The following is a 25,934-nucleotide window of genomic DNA, read 5'->3' as shown; positions in this document are numbered from 1 at the left end:
GCACGGAGCACAGAGCCCTGTGCCCAGCACCAGGTCCACTTCCAGCCAGCATTGGTGGCTCAGAGATCCACAGGGCATGGAGTTCCCATCCATACCTGCTCCACCGGCACCTTCAGATCAGAGCCACCTGAGGGGCACGCTGCACTGGGAGCCCAGGGGAGGGGTTCCAAGGGAGGAGGGGTCTTTAGAAGGACCAACTGTGAGGTCAGCATCAGAGGCACAAAGAAGGCAAGAAAGCTGGAAGTGTGCCCAGCAAGGCAGAAGGCTCAGGACACAGATAGGCCAGGCTCACAGAAGCGGATCATCTGAAGTTCAGTGCTGAGTAGGGAAGGAGGGACTGCTAAACTGGAAACCAAAGCAGTCCTCCAGCTTTAGGACCAGTTGCCCTGTGACACCAATCTGGATATGGTCCACTAATTTTCAGAACATTGAGTCTGTCCCCACTATAATACCAGAGAATATTGCTACAACATCCTAGGGAGACAGATGAAACTCAAGGAGAAGGGGGATGGGGTGGGCTCCTGGAGATAATCTGCTCACCTGCTACAAGATGATGGTCATAGAGGTTCCAACTATCCAGAGTTTCTTGTTCTCATCCTGGTAGAAACCAGGTCTAACACAGGTAAGACTGAGTGGGGGTGGCCCCACAGGAGGAGCAGCCATCGTTTAGATAGACTTTCTTGGAAAGGTATTGAGGACTGGGTTTTCCAAAGCTGACCTGGGTGGTGTCTTCCCATCCATGTGATCTTTCTGTTGTATGACCTGGATACCCCTCAAGTGCTGGAATCTATGTCCCTCCATCCTTCAAACTCCAGGATAGCCCCAGCTAATGGAACACAATGGAATTGTTGTTATGTATTTCTGAGGTTAAATCATGGGCTGCTGAGTACTTCTGCTTGGCTTTCATGGGATGCTGGCCCTTGGAACTCAGCCGACATGTGAAGAAGTACAAATCACCCTATGTGGAGAGACTGGAGCTGTCTTTGGTAGCCCACCAGGCTGCCAACACCCTTCATCGTCTACCAGGTGGGAGTGGAGATGTTTCTGTACGATTCTATGCCACATTGGTCAGGCCATTCCTAACTTTGAGCCTGAGATCATCAGAGTTCCCAGAAAGTTATACAATTATGAAACAGAGATACTCTCTCCCTTTCCATATCTGTCTTGCCAAACTCAACACAGTTACTTCATCACTAAGTCTTGGGATGGTTTGTTAAGCAACAATTGTGACTGGTATGGAGAGTACATCTCTGGCCTTTTTGGCACCTTTTCCTAGGGAAAAGGTGATGGGTAGGGGTGCATCACTGTATTACTTCATCAGAGGCTGACTGGGTGGCAAGCTCTTTCTTGATCCTTGGCCATAATACATTAAGATATTCTACTGGTTTTCCTGGTGCACAAGTGTGTGTGTGTGTGTGTGTGTGTGTGTGTGTGTGTGTGTGTGTGTGTGTGTTACAGTCCCAGCTTCTTCTTTGTGTCTGTTTTTCACTGATTAGAATGTCACTTCTGGGCAGTGGTGGCGCATGCCTTTAGTTCTGGCATGCAGGAGGCAGTGGCAGGTGGATCTAGTTTGAGGCCAGTCTGGTCTACAGAGTGAGTTCCAGGACAGTTAGGGCTACACAGAGAGACCCTGTCTTGAAAAACAAAACACAAAACAAAACCAGACCTACTAGAATGCCACTTTACTGTGCATAGTTTTTCGTTACTTATTTTCCTTGTTGCTATATTCTTCAAACATACTTCAAATACATAGTAGTATTTGCTACTTAGAAAATAATCATAAGTAATTGTTTAAAGAATGAGCGAAGATGAAATACTACATTGGCTGGGGTGGGGATACCTGGAAAGATGGCTTAGTAGTTAAAAGTACTTGCTGCTCCTACAGAGACACCCAGATTCCTAGCACCCACAATGGTGGCTCACAACTATCTGCAACTCCACTCAGGGGATCTGATGCCTTTTTCTCACCTCCGTCGATATCAGGCATGTGTGTGGTACACAGACACACATGCAGGAAAAACACTCATACACAAAAAATAATAATTAAATCTTAAAAAATGATCCTTGGGGCTGGAGAGATGGTTCAGGGTTAAAGAGCACTGGCTCCTCTTGCAGAGGACCCAGTCTCAGTTCCTGGTAGCCATGTTGGTTGGCTCATAGCCATCTGTAATTCTAGTTCCATACTCTCTTTGGGCTCCATAGGCATTGCATGCACATACGTTCATCCAGGCACACACAAGTACACACTAAATAAATAAAAATAAACATGAAAAGCTTAAAACAATCCTTTAAGAGCATCTTGCTAGAATCATCATGTTCTAGCTGCTATGATTATGTAAAATCATATCCTGGGCAAAGACAAGTTCATATTATGGTGGGAATAATAGTTTTATAATAAGAGTTCCAGTTGTTTTGTTTTTTTGAGACACAGTTCCAGGCTGGCCACAAACTCACAGAGATCTGCTTGCTTTTGCCTTCCAAGTGATGGGATTAAAGGCATGGGCCACCATAACCTGGCTTTCCTTCCTTCCTTCCTTCCTTCCTTCCTTCCTTCCTTCCTTCCTTCCTCCCTCCCTCCCTCCCTCCCTCCCTCCCTCCTTTCCTTCCTCTTTTCCTTCTCTCCCTTCCCTTCCCTCCCTCCCTCCCTCCCTCCCTTCCCTTCTTCTCCCCTCTCCTTCCCCCTAAAAAAGATAGTCTTGTGATGCTTAGACTGGCTTGGAACTTGCTATGGAACCCAAGGTAGGTTCGAGCTCACAGCAATCCTGCCCCTCCTGACTGCTATGATTATAGGCATGTGTTACCATACCTGGCTTCGATTTTAAATAAAGAAAAAGGCAAACAGAAATTGAAAATACTCATATTTTCATTTTCAGGTCTACACCAAAGATTGTAAGGCATTAGCTCCTGGACACCCTGATAGCATTTGCCTGTCAACATAGGATTTAGTTCAGGAAACTTTTTTTTCTTTTTAGAGACAGGGTTTCTCTGTATTGTTTTGGAGGCTGTCCTGGAACTCACTCTGTAGACCAGGCTGGCCTCGAACTCACAGAGATCCACCTGCCTCTGCCTCCCAAGTGCTGGGAGTAAAGTTGTGCGCCACCAACTCCTGGCTTCAGGAAACTTCTTTTGTTGATGGTGTATACTGGTGAAACAGGGACTACACACACATGTGTATGGTAGAGATGCTGACCTTGAGCTCTTTGAGTCTGGTTGGAGAGAGAAGACCCTGCTGTGTGTTTTGTGATCCTTGAGGTTTGTCGTCTTTTAGGGCCATGGAGTTACAAGAAGTTGTTTCATGTGGTCCAGGCTCTACCTGAAGATCTCACCCAGAGGGAGAAAAGATATTGGAGTCCTCTTCCTTGGGACATTAGTGTTTCTATTTTCCTAAGCTAGATAATCCCTTACATGGAAAGAACAAAGACTGCCTTCTCTAGCCCCAGTATCCACCTCTGTGGGAAGACTTTATAACATGCTTCACAAATTCAGGACCAATTGCCTGTCTGGCTCAGGACTTACCAATGGGCAGCTCAGCCTGGCCCAGGACTTACCAGTGGGCAGGTCTCAGGTCTCAGTGAGCTGCCAGATGTCCTATGCAAAAGGCCATTTGCCAAGAAGGAATCTATTAGCCTTTAAAACATTTTCTAAAAAAATCACCTGGGGTCTGGAGATGTGTTTGAGTGGTTAAGAATAAATGCCACTCCTGCAGAGGACCTGAGTTCTGTTCCTAGTACCCAGATTGGGTGGTTTACCAGCGCCTGTCACTCCAGCTCTGGGGATCTGATGCCCTCTTGTGGCTCCCAAGAAGTCTTGCACTCATGGGCATATAACCCCACACAGACATACATGCACATTTTCTTAAAAAGTCATCTTTTGCAAAAGAAAATGATAGAGGGACGAGCATAGAAAAAAGTCACAACCACAACACCTCCAAACCAGGAAAAGTATATATAAAATGAGCCTTACTATTGTATTCCTGTAAGTCAGCTATGTGATTTGTGAATGAGGAGACTAGGGTAACAGCAAGGTAGGGAAGGGCTATAATGAGGACTATAATCTGTATTAAAGGGACACTGACTTCTCTTCTCCCCACTCAACTAAACTGGACACATATCAGAAGTGACCACATCCCAGGAACTTGTAACTCCAGAGTACCCCAAAACCACAGCTTGGTATATCAGTGAGTTTATTAGGGTTGCTTCCAGGAGCATGGCAAGAAACTACTTCTAGGAACATGGGTGACTGGAATGCAGTTGCATCACCAAAAAGTCCATGTCAGCCTAGGCGCTGACTGCATCCCTGGAGTTCCCTGTCCACCTGGGAGGCAGCTCCACAGAAGAGTCTCCTTCTCCCAAGTTACTGCTCACTGCTTCTATTGCCTGGGAAAGGGGACTGGTGAGTCTTTTCATTTTCTGTGCTTCTTGAGCCTTTTAAGTTTCACCAACTTCCTTACAATTTTTTTTAGACTTAGATTTATTTTTTATGTGTATGGGTGTTTAGCCTGCATGTATGCCTCTGCACCATGTGTGCAGTGCCCAAGGAGGTAGAAGAGGGTGTTGGACTCTCTGAAACTGAAGTTACATATAGTCATTATCCATAAGGTGGGTTCTGGGAATCGTACCTAGATCCTCTGGAAGAGCAGCCAATGCTTTTGACCGCTTTGCCATTTCTCCAGCTCTTTAGCTTCCTGAGTCTTAAGAACTTCCCCCTTTCCTCTAGGAAGGAATGTTTCTGAGAGAGAGAGAGAGAGAGAGAGAGAGAGAGAGAGAGAGAGAGAGAGAGAGAGAGAGAGAGAGAGAGTGTGTTGGGGAGGATCTGGGAACATTTGGGAGAGAAGAAAAACATGACCCAAATATATTGAATGAACAAAGACATTTTCAATTAAAAAAGAAAAGAACCAACTATGGGAAAGACAGATGATCAAGCTCTTAAGAAAGGGACAGTGACAGCTTCGGGATGGGAGAGGTGTAAGACTGTAAGCCTGTTAGTGGGATGCTGGCTTGGGTTTTATATAGGTCCCCTGGGTCCTTCCCTTTCCCTCATTGGCCCTGTTTAGGTACCTGCCCCTGTGCCTTCCCACAATTTCTCTTTGCAGTGTCTCTGGGAACAAGAAGCTGCCACCTCAAGGGGCCTTCCTTGGCTTTCCCTGCCCACCGTGGTCCCTCTAATGCCTCTTTGAGTCAAGGGCATTTGCAATTTCTATCTCTTCCCAGAGTTCTGTAAGGCTTGCAACGTTTCTAGAAGGTGGTCTCTAAAGATTCTCAGATGCTTAGATGTTCCTCAAATCTGACCAAGCAGCCTGGAGTTCTTGTCAAATTGCAAACAGATCCAGTGCTTCGGAAAGAGACTGAGATTAAATTTCTTTCCATCTCCTGGGGATGTCAAAGCCCCTGCTTCCTGGACAGGGCTTTGTGGAGGGACCAACCACTCTTAGTCATGCTCTGGACCCCTGGGCAACACTCTTGCCTTCCTAATGTCTGTGAATTTTGTGCACCTGCTGTGTGAATTTCTTGGGTGGATGTTTTTAATTGGAGACAACATCAACAACACAAAGAATGTCTCTGACAAGTCCAGATTGATGACTAAGGAGTTTATGAGCTGTAAGTTTAGCAGGGATATTGCATTTACACACAAAAAAGCCAACGCCTCACCTCACCTGTTAGCCTCTATTTCACATGACTCTAAGGCTACTGAATAATCAATGTAAACCTGGACTTAGAGTGCCACCTAGTGTCAGTACATTAGAAGTAACTACAGGGTCAGAGAAGCTACCCCAAATCAAACTCAGAAATCTGTTCTCATGTGCACTGGGCCCTTTTCTGGCTGAGCAAACGTTATTAGGACAGTAGCTGTGCTTCCCTGGGCAAGTCACTCAAGTTGCCTGAAGGTGAGAACTCTTGCAGGACACTGACTACAGGAGGAGTGTACTTCTCCTTTAAACCGTGTGACCATGAGGAAATGACTTAACCTCCCTCTGCCTGAGTTTCCTCAGACTTTTTTTTTGGGGGGGGGGTAAGAATATCATATAGAAGTACTTACAATGGTGTCTGGCACAGAGAAAAACGCAATAAATGATCGTTAGTGGCCTGAAGTACAAAGCTTACTGTGGGGATGTTGGAAGGCCAGTCCCCTCCAGCTTGCAGAGGTGATTCTGTAGATTCTAGTCTAATCATCCAGTCTTTTGCTGCTTTGTTTCTGTGTGACCATGACAGGCTTTTGGTAGGTGGCCTTGGTAAGATTCTTCTATTGTTTCCTCTTAAACATTCCTACCTGGAGGAAGGCGGCACTCTCATATGACTTGGGAAGCACACAAGGAATCCAGGGAGTTAGGGAACTCTGAGGACCCTGCCTGAGTTATAAAGCCCACACAGCCACTGGGGAGAGGAGATGTTTCCTTGGATCTGGTGCCAAGTTGCCCAGGGAGCCCCAAGGATGCAGCTGTTATGAACTGTGTCTCCACGCTGGTGGCAAGTTGCTTTTGAGTCTCCTCTGCAGGTGACCCCAATAAACTCACTGCTTTATTTGGGCAGGATCCTTTCTTTGCTTTGTCATCAATTCCCCGTTTGCAGTGAATAAATGTTTGTTCACAGGTTCTCAAAGAAAGTCATGTCGCAGTCCAGCTACTCAGGAGAGTAGAGTCTGGCTTTTGTTGTGAAGATGTTCTGAGGCTGTGATCAAGTCTGTAACTGACTGAGAGAGACTTTCTTAGCTAATCACGATGGACCTGACTACATCTGTGGAGAGGCAAACAAAGCAGAACTGGTCTCCTCCCAGTAGAAACCTTGCCTCCTGGAGGGAGGACAGAGGCTTATGAGTCTCCGGAAGTCCCCTGTGGGTGGTGGCTCCAGCCTTCCAGACTGCATCCTTGCAGATTGCCTGCCCTGTGGATGGCCTGTTCCACCCATTCAGGACTTGTTCTGCCAGGCTCTGTAATCTCATGTGCCAATGCCTTGCACTAAATCTCAGCTTGTATCCTCAGGGTGGGTGACTGTTCAACCCTTGACAGGGGCCTGGCACACTCAATTAGTTTGCTTCAGAGTCAATACCAGGCACCAGGAGAGTCTGGAAGGAAAGAGGGATGGGGGAGGTGATCACAGCCAGAGGGAGTAGTGAGGGAGGAGAAGGAATGGACTTAGGCCTTGTCTGGGAAGCACTAAGTCTCTGTAAGGAGCTTGCTGATTGGTTAAAGTGCTTGCCGCAACACAACGAGGGGATTGGAGTTTGAATTGTGACTTAGGGTTTCTATTGCTGCAATGAAACACCACGTCCAAAAAGCAAGTTGATGAGGAAAGGGTTTATTTGGCCTCCACTTCCACACCACAGTCCATCATTGAAAGCAGCTAGAACAGGGACACACACAGGACAGGAACCTGGAGGCAGAAGCTAATGCAGAGGCCATGGAGGGGTGCTGCTTACTGGCTTGCTCCACATGGCTTACTCAGCCTGCTTTCCAATAGAACCCAGGGCCACTAACTCAGGGATGGCACCACCCACAACGGGCTGGGTTTTTCCCGCATTAATCATTAATTAAGAAAATGCTCTACAGGGTTGCCTGCAGCCCAAACTTATGAAGGCATTTTCTTAATTGAGGTTTCTTCCTCTCAGGTCACTTTAGCCTGTGTCAAGTTGACATAAAACTAGGCAGAACCTATGTAGATGGTGGGAGGGCATGGTGGCTCACCTGTCGTTCCAGGCTTAGATGGCAGAGAGACACAGGATTCCCAGAGCAGGCTGGCCAGAAGGAAAGCCATATCGGCAAGCTCTGAGTTAGTTGAGAGTACCTGCTGCAGTGAATAAGGGGGAGGGAGGAATGAGCATAGATCTCATTGTTCTAGCTTCCACGTGCACACACATGCATGCATACCCCCACATGCCCCACACATACAGACATGCATATGCACACATGCTCACCACACACACACACACACACACACACACACACACACACACACACACACACACACACACGAAAAGGAAAGGAAAGAAATGCCAGAGTCTGGGCAGCTGGACCTGTAGGCTTCCCTCGACAGAGCTCCACTCCACTTCCCTCTGTTTCCATCACATTTTTCAGAACACCGCAGTTCTCTTTATAGGAGTTATACATTTATTTATGCGAGGCGTGTCTGTCTCAACACTGGAGTCCGGCCACTGGGAGGAGGGGATGGATTTGGCACAGTAAGAACTCAGTCTTTATCAGTGGGACAAAGGAATAACCATTAGGCCTCCATGACCTGTCTCAGCGCTGAGGTACTCTTCAGTGCTGGAGGAGGTCCGCTTGTGGGGTTTCTCTCAATGTTCCTGGGGTTCCAGTGGGGCTAGAGTCTCAGACTGGAGGAGAGCTACGGTGGGCGCTGGGCACAAGAGGTGATCTTCTTCCAGCTCTCAGGATCCCAGGAATCAGGTGGGACAGGGCAGAGGACTCATGGCCGGGGAGACAATAACATCAGACATGGGGTCCAGCCTCATGTCCATCAAAGCCACCTTCTGGGTAACACTCAGTGAGCCTAGACCACCCATCCCGGCCTTGGTTTATCCTGTGGCATGAGGTTAACTGAGATGATTCACAAAGATTCTTCTAACATAGCAGTTTGATGACATTCAAAGCAGAGTTCCAAGTTCAAGGGCCATGGGAACTGTAGCTGAAGTCAGAGTTCATCTCTATGTTTTTTTTTTTCCTGCAAACTGAGTAAGGTTAAGAGATCCACTTTGCTTGTTTCCCAGCTAGGAAAACCCTCTGCCAACTGAGCTACAAACGCTTACCATGCACATGTAATAATACATTTCTTTAAATGGACCCGTGTTGTTACAATTCAACTGATGTTTAGAATCAAATAGGGTATGGGGGTTTAGAATCAAACTTGGTGGTTCCTTCAAGTCAATAGCAAGGACTGAGTGTTTTCTGGATCCACAATCCCAGAGGGGTCTCAGTGAAAAATCAGGACTGATCTGTGCTAAACCCTTGCTGTGTGGGAGACAGGCTGCTGGGAGGACAGAGCTCCCCCGAGCCAAGGGAGCTGATGTTGCAGGTATTCCTTTGAAAGTACTGGTCTGTCCTTCTCACTGAGATGTCCCTTCTGGAGTGCCAGAGCCACGCTGGTGCCACCTTGTGCGTCATCAGTGGAGCAGGACTTCAGTTTGGAGCTCCATTAGCGTTTACTAGTGAGCATGCTTAGAGGATTCTCAACTTCCTGGGGCTCGTGTGAAGTGGGGATTGATGGAGAGCATCGGTGAGGCCAGCCGTGGTCCAGAGCTGGGGGCCTAGGAAAAACTCAGAGCAAGCTCTGCCCATATGAGAAGAGCAGGAGGTCCAGGTTAGGAAGGGCAGGGGTAATGGCTCAGGCAGGGTGCGCTTGTGTGTTGGGCAATATCAGGGTTCCTTAGGAAGCCTGCAGCAGAGTGAGCGGCAGGTGAGGTCATGGCAGAGAGGTCAAGAATCTGGTGATGTTCAGTTTCACCATGTTTGTTATTCTGGGGGCTTACTTTGGTTATTAAAGTGTTTATGGCTAAAAAGAGACCACTTAAAATAATATAAGAAACAAATCAATTTAAAGAAACCAAAGGAACCCAGTGTGACCCACAACTAAGCCAGCCCAACCAATGATTTCCTATGAGCACTGAAGGTTGTGAGGGGAGGAAGGCGGGTCCTTCCCTTAGCTTGCCTACCAGCATGACTAGGTTTCAAATTCCCAGGCCAAGGTCTCATCTTGAACTCCGTTTCTGATCTCAGGTTCCTGGGCTTACGGGAGCCTCCAGGATCACGGCCATCACTTCCCCTCAATGTTTATAGATGGAGACAAGGAGGTCCCAGAAACAGAGACCTTGTATGGTTTTTGATTTGATGTCTTTCTGACTGTCCCCAAATCGCATGATTCATGATTACCCTGGAAATAGCCTATGACATCCATCAGGCTATGGGCAGCCATTGTACACCCACAGTGGGTAGGAGGCTGGGTGTTGTGGGATACTCTGTGAAAATGTATTGTTGTGACTGGCGTAATAAAAGCTGAATGGCCGGTAGTTAGGCAGGCGGTATAGGTGGGGCTTCCGGGCAGAGAGAACTCTGGGAAGAAGGTGGAGTCATGAGGCAGATGCAGAGAAAGCAGTATGGGCAGTATGGAGAGATGAGGTAACAAGCCGCATGACAGAACGTAAATTAAAATAAGTGGGTTAGTTTAAGTTAAAAGAGCTAGTGGTACAAGCCTAAGCTAAAGCTGAGCTTTCATAATTAGTAATTGGTTTCTGTGTTGTTTGTGAACTGGTGGCCCAAAGGAAAGTCTCACGACATTGGTGTAGGATGGCTCACCCAAGAGCTACCCTGGAGGCTGACAAGGAGGGCATCTGGTCCTACCCTGATTCAACAGAGGAGGCTCTGGCCAGCTGAGTCAGACTCAAGTTATCTGGGCTAGGGTGGGTGGCATAGGGGAAGGGACCGACACCTGTTCCTAGGTGGGCTGCTTTAACAATAGCGCTGTCTGTCCTTCCCCCAGGGGAAGTGGCTCCTGTCTGTGCTAGGGAGAAGAGACGGTGGTGCCCAGGCTGAGAACCCCCTCACCTCTTAATTTGCTCATTTGTGTGTTACCTTGGACCACGGCTTCATAGGATGGTGGCTCCATTGACAGACCTTAAAGTTCCACAGGTGTGTCGGGAACGAGAGGGGTATCATCCTGCAAATGAGAAATTACTGTTCCCATTGGCCCAGGACATGCATGATCAGCTATTTATAAAATGTGTCTTGGCAGAGTCACTTTTGAAGTCACAAGGTCCATATGTGGCTTGAGAGAACTTCCAGAGACTTATGTGTGACCGTCTCTCCAACACGGATCGAGAAAGATCTACAGGGGCTAGATGGTGGGATCTGACTTCTAGTTCCACCTCCAGTGAACTGTGGGCAAGCAGCTCACACAGCTGGGATTCCCAGCGTGGCCTGGGCTGGGTCTAGCTTTAGGAGGTTGGTGTGATTTCTCTAAGTCTCAGATTACTTTCTGTATAGTGGAAAGAACATACCTGCCTGAAAGTGTGATGAGAAAATGAAGTAAAGCTATGTTTATATGTGCCACTATGGCTCATAGCTATATTAACCGTGTGGAGATTCATACAGTGTTCCACAGAGGTCCCGATATCTTGTAAGTGCCCAGTTTGTGACCCTTGCCTGCTGCCTGTCCATTCTGAGCTCTCTGCTGCCCAACATCCCCATGTCCCGTGGGTTTGTCTTCAGTAGGCCTCACCTCTACACGAAGGCGTTCTATCTTACAGGCTGTGATGGCTGTGGGCCCTGTCAGGAAGATCTCCAGGAAGGTGCAGCAGAACACAGTCAGCTCCAGTCTCTGGATATAGACCTGCAGGGAGTGACAGGGAGATGGGACAGGACTTCCTTGGTACTTGCCTGTCATCTGGGTTTGCCGGGGCAGATGGACAGCAGAAGCAGCAGGGCTCTGGCTCCCCAGGAGGGTGGGGAGGGACTCTGAGGGATTGGGGCTGTTTCCATCCTTCCTCATACCTAGTGCCTAGCACATAGGGATGAGTGGTTTCCCGAAGTATGAGGACCAGAGAGTTTGTCAAGACCCTGGGAGAACTGGAAGTGGCTCTAAGGGTGATCTGGACAATTCTACCGAGCTGGTGGGGTTGTCTGGGCCCAGAGAGAAAGTGTTTTATAGTGGGGTGAGAGAAGGGTGAGTTGACATTTATTAGGGAAACGTGTGTGCATGTACTGTGTGTCGCCATGGAGCCTGGCCAGGAGGCACCTAACTTAGAGTGGCGGTGCCTCCTCCTGTGTATAGGCAGCCATGATACAGTGAAAGACCACTGGACTCACTGTTGAAAGCTTGAACTTCCTTCCACTGCTCCCCAGACTTGCTTCTAGACTTCTGGACACTAATTTATCCTTTGTGAACCTCAGTGTTCACTGCCATGGGGGTAGCAGAGTGGTTTGAGCCAGTTCTGCAAAGCTGTTGGGAAAAAGGAGCCTTAGCTGTGGAATCAGCAGTTATAAGGTGTGGTCCTGCAGTCAACTTGCTGCTCAGTACCTCGAGGAGGTTTCCCCTCTCTAGGCGTCAGTTTTCCCATGTGTAAAAGCAGGGCTGGGCATGGTGACTCAAAGCATGGTCCGGTTTCCCAATGTGGACTCATGAGAGGGTCAGCCATGCTGCTTCCACTGGAGGGGTGTGTACAAATGGACAGTGCCTGGTTCCAGGACAGGCTTTCTGAGACATGATTGTTTCTGCTCAGGCAAGCTCAAGGCTGTTCCCCCTGGGAGTCAGAGGACTCAGGAGGGGAGGGGAACTCACTGTGCTGTTGGGGTATGGTCTCCAGATGGGCCATGGAAAAGGACTCTCCAGAAAGAGGTCCTTGGCCATGACAAAGAGGCCAGCCAGTGCACAGAAGAAGCTGATGACATTTGCTGCCACACACAGAATCTTCTGCAAGCAGAGATGAAATGTTAGAGCTTAGCGATCCAGCTCAAGCTTCCTCCTTCCAGGAACTTGGTCTGTGACACCCTCCCCCTACACCTGGGGACTCTGCCTGTCTTTGAGCTCAAGGCTGCTAATTTGCATACCAAGCTCTGGGCTCCTGATTGCTGGGAAGGCCCTGGCATGTTCATCCTCTAAGGACACACTGGAAGGACCCAAGGGTTGCTGCTGGTGCATGGGACTTACAGTAAAGAAGAATGCATCATGACACACTCCCCAACAATCATCTTACATCAAGCAAGCCAACTGTCTGAGTCTAACACCCAGAGGACCCCACAGGGAAGAGCAGGAAGAACCTGCAGGTGTCCTGCCCCTTCATAGCCCATAGTCTTTCCTCCTTTCCATCCATCTATCCTGCCGGACTCCTGAAATAGGCCCCATCCTGTCATGCAGGTCTCTTCCAGGTATCTCCTGCCTCTGCCGGGTCACCACCCCCCAGAAGCTCAGTGACATGGTAGGACTTACACTCCAGAACAAACCCTTGGGCTGCTGTGAGGAGACAGTGTGGGATGACTCTCCAAGATCAGACTTGATGGGGATACAAGGGAGCTAAGAGAGGGTGTGGACTGGGGAAGGTGTGGAGCTGAGGGGCTGTCTAGAAGCAGCCCTAAGATGCGGGGAAGGGGTGCAGAGCCAAGTGGTCCTCAGCTGCTGGCTTAGGGACTGGATGGCCACGTAATGAGTGAAGTCAAAACTTGATAGATTTGCCCTTGCTCCAGCAAATAAGGCCCATCCATGTCCATGTAGGCAGCACTAATTAAAACACAGTGGATTCTAAACACAAAACCCAAACAGCAAAAACAAAGGAAGACAGGAAAGAAGGAGGGGACCTTTTAGGGAGGAAGAAAGGGTTTCATGGGAGGGAGAAGTCATAGGAGAGTACAAAATGGTGGGGGAGATATGATCAAAGTACATAAAGCAGATGCATGAAACTGTGAAAGAATAAATAAATTAAAAAGACCCTTGGTAGATTTGGAAGGAAGCTGTGATGGTTAGTCTTCATTGTTAACTTGAGTAGAGACATACTTTTGTGCATTTCTCTGAGGGTGTTCTGGAGAGTTTTAACTGATGAGGGGTAGCACTGAAGGTGAGTAGCGCCAACCCACGGGTGCAGGAGGGATGCCCAGACTGAATAATAAGGAATCAGATGCGCACCAGCATTTTTCTCTCTGTCTTCCGATCCACTCAGATGTAAGCAAGCAGCCGCCCGCTTCCACTGCCTCAGTGGACTGTGCCCTCTTAAACCAAAGTCACTTTCTATCAGGTATCTTGTCACACACAGAGAAAAGCAACTAACAGAGGAGCTGAGTCTGGTCTAGATGGAGGGATGGGTCCCTGGAGCCATTCCTGAGAGGCCAGGAGCTCTGGCTGGGGCTCCCCTTCTTCCCTGTCAAATCTAGTCAGTTGTCTGCACCTGGAGCCTCTCAGATGACCTCTTCCGTTCTGAAGAAGTGCTTGCTCTTGGCCAGTCCTGCTGGTCATCCCTGTACACAGATGCCTTTGTCCTTCCCCCTAGCTTTGAGAGAAAGATCTCAAGGTGCCAACTCACCAGAGAGGTCTTGGGAAATGCCACTGTTGTCATGGTCAAGATCCCTGAAATGAGAAACTGCAGACCAGGTGTGAAGGTCAAAGGAGAGAGCTGAGGAGCTTCCAAACCCACAAAGCCACCTTTACTCTCTGAGCAATCAAACCCCTGTGACTGGTGGGGCAGAGAACACCACTTTGCAGATGAAGCAAGCCTGCTCCAGGTTCTGCTCTCAACATGCTCACTCATGGAGGACACAGACCTCCAGACCTCATGCAGACCCACAGCTGGGGTCACGGTAACCTCTCCTCCCTCACCTTTCCCCACTCTTGGGAGGACATTGCTCTTGGCTCTCAGGTCTAGGGTATTTTGGATCTGTCTTTCTCATGTATGCTGAGTCCTCGCCATTGCCCATCCTGGGGAGCACAGGGTGACAGGCACTTCATGTGTAGAAAGCCCTGTCTCTATGGTGGGAGTGCCAAGCTGGGACAGTGGTGATGGAGGTCTGAGGGGAAACTGGAGATGGGGTGAAAACATTTGCCCAAGAGGACACTATGGAGCTGGGGCTAAGTGTGAAGGCAGTTTTCAGGGCCAGGACAGAGGCCCTGGAGTCCTGGAGGGGCATGGAGTCTCTAGGGAAACAGTGTGTGTGTATGTGTGAGTCTCCTATTGTCTCTCATCCTGGCTGACATCCCAAGGACAGAGCTGTGGATCACAACTGCGTGTGGCTGTAGAAACAGCCTGATAGGGATGGAGGGCACTAGGGTTGCTTTGGCTACAGAGGTAGCCTGGGTGCTCAGAAGCCTTGTGAACCTACCCATACTGACTCTTCTGCTTGTTCAACATACATGCTTCAATTAAAGGAGAGTCAACGGGGCCCACTAGCGACAGGTGCCCCAGGAAGCAGGTATGTGTAGTGTAACTGAGGGAACAGAGCCGAGAGAGGGAAGGTGGAGACAGGGTGGGCTTATGCCTCCAGGGCCAGGGTCTCCCAGGGCCCCGTGTACCTCTGTATCCACTGATTTGGGCGCCTACTTACAGAGACAGCGCCCCAGACTGGATACCAGCACTTCAGCACCACCAAGTGAAGGTTTTTAACTGTGGAGATCAGGTAACTGCCAAAGGCCAGGTGTGCGAAAGCAATGGTGATGTGAAAACCCTGGGTGGGAAACCAGAAGTGACTAAAGTGAGGTGGCAGACGGCTGGACCTGCATGGGCGTCAGCGCCTGGACCTACTGGTGGTGGTGAATTCCTTTCCACACTTCTCTGTGTCCTGGTCATCAAGGAGGGACCCCTCCTCAGCGCCTGCTGCAGTGACAGATTTCAAAACCCCGTCCTGCTCTGGCTCTGTAGGGCTGGCATCCTGGGCCCTGCTCACATCCCACAAAGCACCAGCCTCCCCTTGGGTTTGTTTTGATTTTAGGATGAGTGCAAACGGAAGCTGGAGGCTCCCCCTCAACCTCCTCCCTGGGAGTCACCTTCCTACTCACCCCTAACTTCTGCAGAAGGCCACTTCTCTCCTGGGGCTTCTCAAGGTGCCCATCTGGAGCCCGATGCTGGGGTTGGGCCACTTTCTGCACAGGCTGGGCAGGTCCTAGGCCCTGCCGCTGAGAGCCTTTCTCATTGCCACTGCTGGAAATCACCGCGGGGGCTTGTGCAGCCATTGGCTGTGCACCAAGAAGAAGGTCTTGTCAGAGTTCAGCTTGTGTCTGAGGACGGAACGCGACTCTCACTGTCACCTCTGCCCCCTGGAAAGTGGAGGCCTTGTCCAGTAGCTTTTGACCTTGATTTATTTACAGATGGTAAAGTAAGGCTTTTGTTTAGGGGTGGGGAAACACACACATATAATAAGCACACACAGAAAAAGGCCCTCCACAAAGCCCAGTGGGGACTCAGAAAGTGGAAGCCCATCCATTTTGATTTAAACTGAAGTAATCTAGAACCTGGAGTGGAGAATAGCTGCTATTCTCAGCTTCTCTGGAGTTGCAGGGAAATGAAGACCAGATGAACTTCATACCCACTATAAGAGAGTGTTGTGTCATATTTTGATCACATTCTGACAATAAAGTTTGCTTTGAATCCGAGGGTGGAGCTAGCCACTAGCTGACCAAAATTAGTCATGGAGGCTTTGGAGGACTGAGGACAGATAGACAGGAAGTAGTAGGGTGGGGCTTAGCGAGGGTCTCTGCCCTTTAGGATGGAAGAACAAAAGAGATCGGAAGTCACTGCTTTTCTGCCTCTTCTCTGACCATTCAGGTTCTTACCCCGATATCTGACTCCGGAGTTTTTATTGATAAAGAATAACTAGATAAACACTTCAAGAGAGCTCCTACTGGCTACACTGCAGGCTGCCAGGAGCTAGGGGTCAGACGCCTGGCTTGTGTAGGCATTTTGTGAACAGTCCCCATTTTGTGGCTTAGAATGAGACAACTGAAGGTGATGGGACCCAAACCGTGCCTCTGTCTTTTGGGTTTGGAGAAATGGGGGAGAGAAGAAGGTGTGGTGGTTTGTCTAGGAATGGCCCCCAGAGACGCATGTGCTTGGATGCTTGGCCCATCTGGAGTGGCACTATTAGGATGTGGCCTTGTTGGAGGAAGTGTGTCCCTATGGGGGTGGGCTTTATGCTCAAGCTATGCCCAGTGAGGCTCACAGTCGGTCTCCTGCTGCCGCAGATCCAGATGTAGATCTTGTCTCCTTCTCCCACAGCATGTCTGCCTGCATGCTGCCATGCCTCCTGCCGTGACGATAATGAACTAAACCTCTGAAACCATAAGCCAGCCCAATGTTTTCCTTTATAAGGGTTACTGGGGTCGTGATATCTCTTCACAGCAGTAGAAGCTCAAAGACAGAGAGTACTCTGAGTCCACATGGAGCCAGTGAATCAGTATTTAACCCTGTCCACAACAGCAACCTTCATGTACCCTTTCTCTGTTCCAAGCACTGATACAACATCTGAAGGTGTCTGCATCCCAGTCCTGTGAGGGAAACGCTGTCCTCACCCTAACTTGGCAGATAAGGCTCAGAGAAGTTAAGTCATATGCCTAAGGTTGCACAGACAATAAATGGGATTGGAAGCATAGTAGGCTGACCCAGAGCCCGTGGACTTAAAGCCTTCCACAGTGGCCATATGTCTGCTGTGTCCTGAGATAACAAGCGACTGACATTTATGTCAGTTCTGCAAATCTGAACAATGGTCCTCAGCTTGGGGCTTTTGTGATGAGAGCTTTGCTCCCCATTGAGCCATCTAGCACCTCTGTTGTATTCTTTATTATGAAAAAAGGGATGAAGTTTGATTTGTGAATTCAGAGGATCCTTTTTGAATTCATAAAAATTTCTGTGCTTCCATGGAGGTATGGGGATTGCTTTCTTTTCACAGAGGGGGAAGGAACCTTGGGAGGTGGGTGAGGGCAGGGAAGGTCCAGGTGGTGGCCCTGATGCCAGAACCATTTGTGGGGTTTTATAGGCTGACCCCCTGAAGCTCCAGGACATCAGCACCATTACATAGAAGAGGAGGCCAAGGTTCAGAGAGGTCTAGTGCCTTGGCTGTAGTCACATGGTAGGAAGTACCTGGGATTAAAGTTACTTGTGACCTGACCTCGTCACCCCATGTTCTTGGCCTGGGTTGCTGGTGGCAGCCTCTGGTTGATATCTCCATTATCCTGCAGGGACAGACCCCAGTTTAGTGGGGAGGCTGAGTGACACTGAGCCCAGAGAGATGGCTGTGTGGCTCATTTCTGTGAGCTGATCCTGGAGTGTCTGCAGTTCTGAAGCAGCTATGACTTCAGATGAAGCTTCTTAGGAGAAGAGATGGGATGAACTGTGGCGTCCAGGGCTGGTGACTGTGGTGGTCTGAAAGAAAATGACGCCCATAGGGAGTGGCACTATTAGGAGGTGAGCCTTTGTTGGAGTAGGTGTGGTCTTGTTGGAGGAAGTGTGTCACTGTGGGAGTGGGCTTTGAGGTCTCCTTTGCTCCAGGTATGCTGAGTATGACACACAGTTGCTTCTGCTGGCTGAAGATCAAGATGTAGAACTCTCAGCTCCTTCTCCAGCACCATGTCTGCCTGCATGCCACCACATCCCACCATGATGATAATGGACTAAACCTCTGAAACTGTAAGCCAGCCACCCCAGTTAAATGTTTTCCTTTAGAAGAACTGCCATAGTCACCGTGTGTCTTCACAGCAAAGGAACCCTAACTAAGACAGTGACTATATGGACACTGGGGATGAGAGGTGTATCCACCTGGACACTTGCTTGTGGGAGCTGTGGCAGTGGAAATGGTTTGGATATCCAGTAAGGAATTAAACTCAAGAGGACAGAGTATCCTTTCCCAAAGCATATCCCATGGACCACTGGTCCTAATGGATCTGCCTTAAAGGGGTCCATGGTTAAATAAGTTTAGGAAACCTAACAAGTCACCTTCTTCTTACTATTTCAAGGCTCCGAGGACTCCTGCAGGGATGCTCCCTGCTTTGATACTAAGGACATTTTCTATATTTCATTTCTGTAGGGTCTTCCTTAGAGTTGATATTCAGTGGGCCTGCTTTGGGTTAAATAACAAACTTCCAAACCTCTGGTTCTAGGTTTTTGGGTATCTGTTCCCTCCTGTTGCTGTTTTCATGGGTGTGTATCACAGTGGGACTGGGGACAGAGGGTTGGGCTCTGACCTCAAGACTTACTTCCAACTTCAAATTGGAATGGAGAAGCACTAAGGGGAACTTTGTGTACTCTTGACGGGGAGGGGCCAGATGTGGCAGACCTTAGACACCAGAGGGGAAGGGTTGTGGACTATGAAGTCCCTTGACACTTTCTAAGATGAAGTGTATGATGGCAGCAGGCTGTTGCCTATGGTGACTCCATCCTGCTGTGTCTTTTTACCGTTTTCATGTCCAGGCTCTAGAATTCACTCTCATTCCAGAATCATGTCCTTAAGATAAGGGCCTTGCCATGAAGAGGTCCTCATCACTGCTCTACAAAACACAGGCTGCTGACTAAGCCATGTCCGAAAGACAAGGACCACACAACTAGGAGATCACCATCACTGTTCTGATTTCTGCCTTCCACCTGTAGTTCCTAACCTGACCTTCTAGTGAAATCCCCCACTTGCCTAGACCTGAACTTGAGACCTTAGCCCGTCCCCTCTCCCAGGTGTCTCAGTCACTGTTCTATTACTGTGAAGAGACACCATGACAAAAGTAATTCCTATAAGGGAAAGCATTAGTCAGGGGCCTGCTTATAGTTTCAGAGGTTAGTCCATTGTCATCATGGCACGGAGCACGATGGCACACATGACACTGGAGAAGTAGCTGAAAGCTTTACATCCTGATCCTGGGGGGGGAGAGAGAGAGAGAGAGAGAGAGAGAGAGAGAGAGAGAGAGAGAGAGAGAGAGAGAGAGAGAGAGAGAGAGAGAGAGAGAGAGAGAGGGTCTGGCATGGGTTTTTGAACCTTCAAAGCCCACCCTCAGTGACATAGCTCCTCCAACAAAGCTACACCTCCTAATCCTTTTAAATAGTGCCACTCTTGATGATTGAACATTCAAATATATGAGTCTATTGAAGGGAAATTTTTATTCAAACCACCACATTCTGCTCTCTGGCCAACATAGGCTTATAGCTATATCATAATACAAATGCATTTGGTCTAACTTCGAAAGTCCCCACAGTTTTTCACAGTTTCAACACTGTTTAAAAGTCCAACGTTCAAAGTCTCTTCTAAGACTCATAGCAATCTCTAAACTGTAATCCCTATAGAACCGAGATCAAGACACAGTTCACATGCTTCCAACATACAATGGCACAGAATATACATTGTCATTCCAGAAGGGAGGAAAAAGAGCATAGTGAGGAAATAATGGACCAAAACAAGACCGAAAACCAGCAGGCAAACTCCAAAGTCCGCATCTTCACATCTGATGTTAAAACGCTCTTCAGATCTCCAACTCCTTTCATCTTTGTTGACTGCAACCTACTTCTCTCGCTCGTGCTGGTTCCACACCCAGTCTGCAACTTTTCTTGGTAGGTACCCCATGACTCTCGAATCTCCACCTTGAGGTCTCCAAGGCTTTACTCAATGGCGTGTCTGGGCATCCATGTGGGGACACCCCTGACACATACTTGGCCACATTAGTGGCTTCTCTGAGCCATGGAGGAAGGTTCCACAATCCTCTTCCTGTGTCCTTGATTCTAAAGCCAGAATCACGTGGCCAAAACTCTCAAGTTCTGCTGCTTGATGGGACTGGAACTTGGCCCCCTTGTTCAGTTATGTTTGCGTCAGCTTTATATTGTTGTTGGTCTCTTTTACTGCTTAAGCGTTTCTTTAATTCCTTCTCAAAAGCTGGAAGCTTAGCTTGGTGGGGTCACTATTTCCTATATTCTATTTAGTTTCGGGATTTTCTTTAAACCTTTTTTATCTCCTTGAGTACTGGACTTGGCTCCAACATCACTTATCCTAGTGTTCCTTTTCTTCTCACACTGTACATTTGTGTTTTTCTTTGTCCAATGTACTCTTTTCCATTATAGACCCACATAAAAGTGATTGCTAATAACCACACGACATAGCCAACACTGGGCTGTCTTGGAATCATCTCTGCCAACACCTTTAATCCAAAACTCTTTGGTTTAGCTCCAGGCAGAGTTTTTAGCACAAGGGCAGAAAGCAGTCACATTCTTTGCTAAAATATCACAAGAACGGTGTCTAGGCCACTTATTACCATATTCTTCCCTTCTGAAACTTCTTGAATCAGCTCTCATAATCTACATTGCTCTCAGCACCTCTGTCTTCCATGCTTCTGTTACTATGGCCCATGGAACCCCATTTAAAGTGTTCAACCGCTGGGCGTTGGTGGCGCACGCCTTTAATCCCAGCACTTGGGAGGCAGAGGCAGGCGGAGCTCTGTGAGTTCGAGGCCATCCTGGTACAAAGTGAGTTCCAGGACAGCCTCCAAAACAATACAGAGAAACCCTGTCTCGAAAAAAAAAAGTGTTCAATCATTTTTCTAGTTCAAAGTCCCAAAGTCTATATTTCTTCAACAGTATGGTTAGGCCTGTGACAGTAAGATTCCAGTTCTCTGTACTAGCTTTTAGTTTAGTTACTGCTCTGTTGCTGTGAAGAGGCATCATGACAAAGGTAACTCTTAGCAAAAGCATATAATTGGCAGCTTGCTTATAGTTTCAGAGTTTACTTCATTATTGTCATGGCGGGGAGCATGATGGCATGGGCTTTTGAAACCTCAAAGTCCACCCACAGTGACACACTTCCTCCAACAAGGCCACACCTCCTAATCCTTCCAATCCTTTCAAATAGTGCCACTCCCTGGTGACGAAGCATGAAAATATATGAGCCTATCAGGGCCATTCTTATTCAGACCACCACACCAGGCTGCTAGCCTCCCCAATAGTGCCTCTCTTTCCTCCCACGCCAACCCTTCCCTCACAGGTTTCTCTAGGAGTCCATCTTTTAAAGCTGTTGTTGGCTACAAGCCTCTAGAATGCTTGTGCCCTGCTGCCTGGTCCATCTTGCCTCCAGGACTCGGGCAGAACTGCCTTGGGTATAAAGGTGGACGGGCAGAATGAGGGAAAATTACTTTACTTGTCCCCTTTCCCAGGCTCCTTAGAGAGCTGAGGACCCACAGACATATCTGTCTAGTATGTCAGGGTCTTGGTGATTTGTACTACCTTGTACTGTCTGGACCCTGCAAACATCCTCCTTTTCTTTAGCCAGCTGGGAGGACCCTTCAGTTCTTCAGTGGGTCAGAACATGAACTTCTAAGCTGGCAATCCAGGCCCACCCCTGGCTCTACTCCTGCATCTCAGTGTCTAAGTCTGTTTCTATGGGCACACCGGCATTCCCGTGTGCCTGCTCAAGGGTGGGCTGTGAGGATTACGTGGTGCCAGGTGCAGAGGCTGGAATTTAGCAATAAAAGCCAGTGATACCATCAAGTTGCCCGACAGCTAGAATGTCATCTGACCTTTGTCTTGTTCTCTGCTCAGTCAGATCCACTCTAATTACCAGGAGTAGGAAGTTCATTGCCTCCATCTGATCTGTGCTCTGAGCAGGGAGAGGAGTCAGCTAAGGGCTCCTGCTGGCTGGGAAGGCTGTGGAGAGGGGAGAGTATCTGGTCTGTGGAGAAAGTGAACTGGGAGCCCACACAGACCTTCAGGGTTTGTCTGCAGAGCGATGAGGGGACACCTGGGAATATGTGTTGGATGGGTAAGATCTATCCATGGGAGGTCTGGGTTGGGAGGTTGAGAAAATCTTGATATGTATGTGACCCTAATTAGACAGTACAGAAGAAGCCAAGAGAACAGGGAGGGCAGTGTTTACACAGACATATGTACGCATATATATATGTGTATGTAATGTGTGTGCATATATGTGCATGTGTGTATGGCATGCCAGGCAGAGAAAGGAACTGAGAGGTATGGAGTCCTGCGACAGAGAAGCTGCTGGCAGCCACCCTAAGAAGATGTGGTGTTTAGTTCCGTTAGTTCAGCCCAGGCATGTACAAAACAACCTTTCCCAGTATCTAGTCTGGGAGCTAGATTCTTGGTGTAAAGCGTGGTTCTGGGAAAGTGGACTTCCACAAGTCCCTTCCTCTCTCTGCTTTCTCAAGCCTGTCTCTCTGTGTGCTTGAGGTTAGAAGAATTAGAAGGGAAGAGGTGACACTTCTCTCAGCTCCCAGGATCTCCAACTGGCAGCTGGCTGGCTCAGTAGCAGATTCCTCCTTGGAGAGACTCTGATGGCAATCCTGTTTTCCAGGGTGCCATAGCATGGAACCTGGGTTCTCCAGCTACTGCCTCTGTTGCTTCATAAACAGCACCCCTGCTCCCTTCTGGGGTGAGGTGTTAAGTTATAGCCACTCACCTCCAGCTGGCAACTATGGACTGACTAGCCCAAGAGGCTGGTTTCCTGCTGAGGTTGAATCCCATGTGAGGCCCTGAAGACCCCTTGTTTGTTTCTGCTGTGGAGGGGGGTACTCACCCGTACCTGGAACCTCTGCTGTGGGCTTCGGCCTTGCCTTACCATCTAGAGCTGCCTCAGCAGAGCCAGAGGAGGAAATCAGAACATCTTAACAGCTTTAGACTTTGGATCTTTTCCTTCGAGGGACCGCCCCTTGCTCAAGCTCCCAGCTCAAGAGAGCTGTGTGTGGGGACCAGAACCTTTAAAACTGTGTTGCTTCCAAACCAGAGCAGCTGAAAATCGGAATCTTCTTCCTTATGTCTCCTTTCGACAGTTAATGTTGGATGTTGACAGTTCAGACAGTTTGTGGAGCAGAACTGATGGAAGGCATCTGTCATGTTGGTGGAGTCAGTGGTTGAGTGATTTGATTATTAGAAATTTCAATTTTTTTCTATGTGTGCATTTGATGTGTGTATGTGTGTGTGTGGGCACCCTTGCTGTGTGTGTGTGAGTGTGTAGGTCAGAGGACAGCTTTGACTTTGTGAAATTTATTCTCTTTACCTTTACATGGATGCCAAGGACTGAACTGATGTTGCCAGGTTGTGAAGTAACTTTAGCAGCTGAGTCATATTGCTGCCCCTGAGAGAATCTTTTTAATGTTTTGAAAGCCCAAGTATCCACACAGTAGAGAGATTAGCATTATGACCCCCCCCACCGTGTCCCTCTTGGTTGACCTTGATCTCTGGTGGTAAGCAAGACGCAGATATATGGTCATCTTTGTAAGCATGTTTGTGTTTACCTTTAAAAGCTATGGATTTGAAAACTGTGGTCATGGGGCCACAAGTAACAGGACACCCCGAGAATGGAGTCCAGCTGCCACCAAACTTGTAGCTTGTGGGACTCAAAGAGGAGAACCCATCAAAGGCATGTCTGAATCTTGACCAGGATGTGGTGAGGCAATCAATGTGTGTGGCTTCAGTCTATCCAGGCTGTAGCAACACCTGTGCTTTTTCTGTTTATCTTTTTTCCAGTTTTTATAAATAGAGGTAATAACACACATGAAAGTGCACGAAGCATCCCAGTTTGGGTTAATTTGTGTGTATAAGTGTGTGGCTTATTTGTGTGTACATACCTCTCTGTGTATGTGCATTCATGGGTGTGTGTGGTATATGTTTGTGTGAATGTAGAAGTATATACACACCTATATGTTGAAGCCAGAGGTCAATGTTGGGTATCTTCTTGCAATTGTTCTCCAACTGTGTGTGTGTGTGTGTGTGTGTGTGTGTGTGTGTGTGTTCAAGAAAGTTGAGTTTTATTGATGATGCCCCAAAGTGAAATTTATCTAGTTATCCATCAATAGGTAAATCAATTAAAGTGATAGAATAAAACAAAAATGTTTATAAAACTGTTAAAAACAATAACATGAAAGTACAAGATGTTACAGATAAATATCTCATACATTTTATTCAGTAAAATGATCCAGACACAAAGAAATATATATATATACTATATAACTCCACTTGTGAGAAGCTTAGGATCAGGCAAAGCTAATAGTGTTTAAAGAAATAAATAAGAATCTAGCCGGGTGGCGGCGGCGGCGGTGGTGGCGCACGCCTTTAATCCCAGCACTCGGGAGGCAGAGGCAGGCGGATCTCTGTGAGTTCGAGGCCAGCCTGGTCTACAGAGTGAGTTCCAGGACAGCCTCCAAAGCCACAGAGAAACCCTGTCTCAAAAAACCAAAACCAAAAAAAAAAAAAAAAAAAAGGAAGAATCCAGCTCTTACAAATACTTTCTACCTTCTCTGGGTGGAACTGACTTCATCATAGGAATAATGCCAAGAGTCAGTTTCCATGCCACACCCCCTCTGATTATTAAGTACAGTATTAACAATTGCGGAACTGACCAAATGGGAGCTAAGTAAGAGCTCCTGGGAAGCTGTGAGAGCACCCGCTCAAGTTCCCATGCTGAAGTACCATCCTCTTTGTCAGCTATGAGATACTAAAGTCACAGTGGGAGGGGTAGTAAAGCCTTTGGGATGCGATTAGGATTTCAAGGGCATCAGAGGGAGGCCCCCATAAATGAATCCTAGTGGCTTTATCAGAAAAGGAGATGAAGCGGACCTACACGCATGATCTTTTCGTCTTTTGCCATGTGTCACCTTTAGACTCTGCTGGAAGGCCCCCGCCGCGTGCGACCTTTTGATCTCCAGTCTCCAGAACTGTAAAGTGAATAAACCTCTCCCTTTTATTTTGAATGTTATGTATACTTGGGCATTTGGTAGCAGACTACAGCATCTTTCTGTAAAGGCAGAGCTCCTGAGGCAGGTGTGCTGTGATTCGCCTACAGAAACTGTTGAAGAGATGCTGACACATGCTCTGCCATTGTTGGACTGAGTTTTCTCTCATATTTGTTATCCAAAATCTTTGCTCATTGTCCTCACACGGAAATGCCCATTTCCAGATGGTATTTTGAGATTTGACATTCCTATCTGTCTCAGCATAAACTTGGTAGAGGTTAGCATGCATTCTGAGTCCTCTATCTGGACATGAGGAAGTTGGAAGGGAATCTTGGGAGGTTTCTCCATGGGACACTGGGAAAGGAACAAAGCTATGTGGATCTAGGTAGGCCAGAAAATGGGCATCCAGACTAGACTGGGGTGGGAGCCTGGGAAAGTCTGGTAGAACTTTCATGTGCTTAATTAGGGTCAGTACAATTGGTCCTGTGGCTAATGTCAGAGTTTGGCTATGTGTGTTATGGAACTTCATTAGAGTTACCCTTTACGCACAGACTGCTTGTATTTGAGGAAAGGACTATAGGCCAAGTTCAAGCTTCCTAGGGCTTCCTTGCCCATCTTCTTCTTCTTCTTCTTTTTTTTTTTTGTTTTGTTTTTACGAGACAGGGTTTCTCTGTATTGTTTTGGAGGCTGTCAGTCCAGCCCAGCCTCGAACTCACAGAGATCCACCTGCCTCTGCCTCCCGAGTGCTGGGATTAAAGGCGTGTGCCACCACCGCCCGGCTGCCCATCTTCTTTGTAAGCCAGGGTCTCT

The 25,934-nt window shown here is 48.0% G+C and overlaps 1 protein-coding gene across 2 annotated transcripts; it reads right to left on the bottom strand.

Annotated features, from left to right (window-relative positions):
- Nucleotides 1–8,078: 8,078 nt before the first annotated feature.
- On the bottom strand, nucleotides 8,079–23,041 carry Ms4a10 (membrane spanning 4-domains A10). 2 transcript variants are annotated; one of them, XM_013112557.3, is made up of 8 exons: nucleotides 22,970–23,041; nucleotides 15,480–15,656; nucleotides 15,029–15,148; nucleotides 14,014–14,070; nucleotides 12,282–12,413; nucleotides 11,223–11,333; nucleotides 10,577–10,661; nucleotides 8,079–9,278 (listed from the first exon to the last, which is right to left on the bottom strand). In XM_013112557.3, exons 1-7 carry the CDS (start codon nucleotides 23,012–23,014, stop codon nucleotides 10,620–10,622), a joined length of 684 nt encoding a protein of 227 aa, XP_012968011.3. In that variant the 5' UTR covers nucleotides 23,015–23,041; the 3' UTR covers nucleotides 8,079–9,278; nucleotides 10,577–10,619. The 2 variants fall into 2 exon arrangements, with proteins under 2 accessions (XP_012968011.3, XP_040603392.1); XM_040747458.1 differs by lacking the exon at nucleotides 15,029–15,148.
- Between the last annotated feature and the right edge of the window lie 2,893 nt (nucleotides 23,042–25,934).

The sequence above is a fragment of the Mesocricetus auratus genome, unplaced genomic scaffold (genome assembly GCF_017639785.1).
Source record: "Mesocricetus auratus isolate SY011 unplaced genomic scaffold, BCM_Maur_2.0 Super-Scaffold_4256, whole genome shotgun sequence".
Classification (NCBI taxonomy): domain Eukaryota; kingdom Metazoa; phylum Chordata; class Mammalia; order Rodentia; family Cricetidae; genus Mesocricetus; species Mesocricetus auratus.
This window is presented reverse-complemented; position numbering and strand designations above follow the sequence as displayed.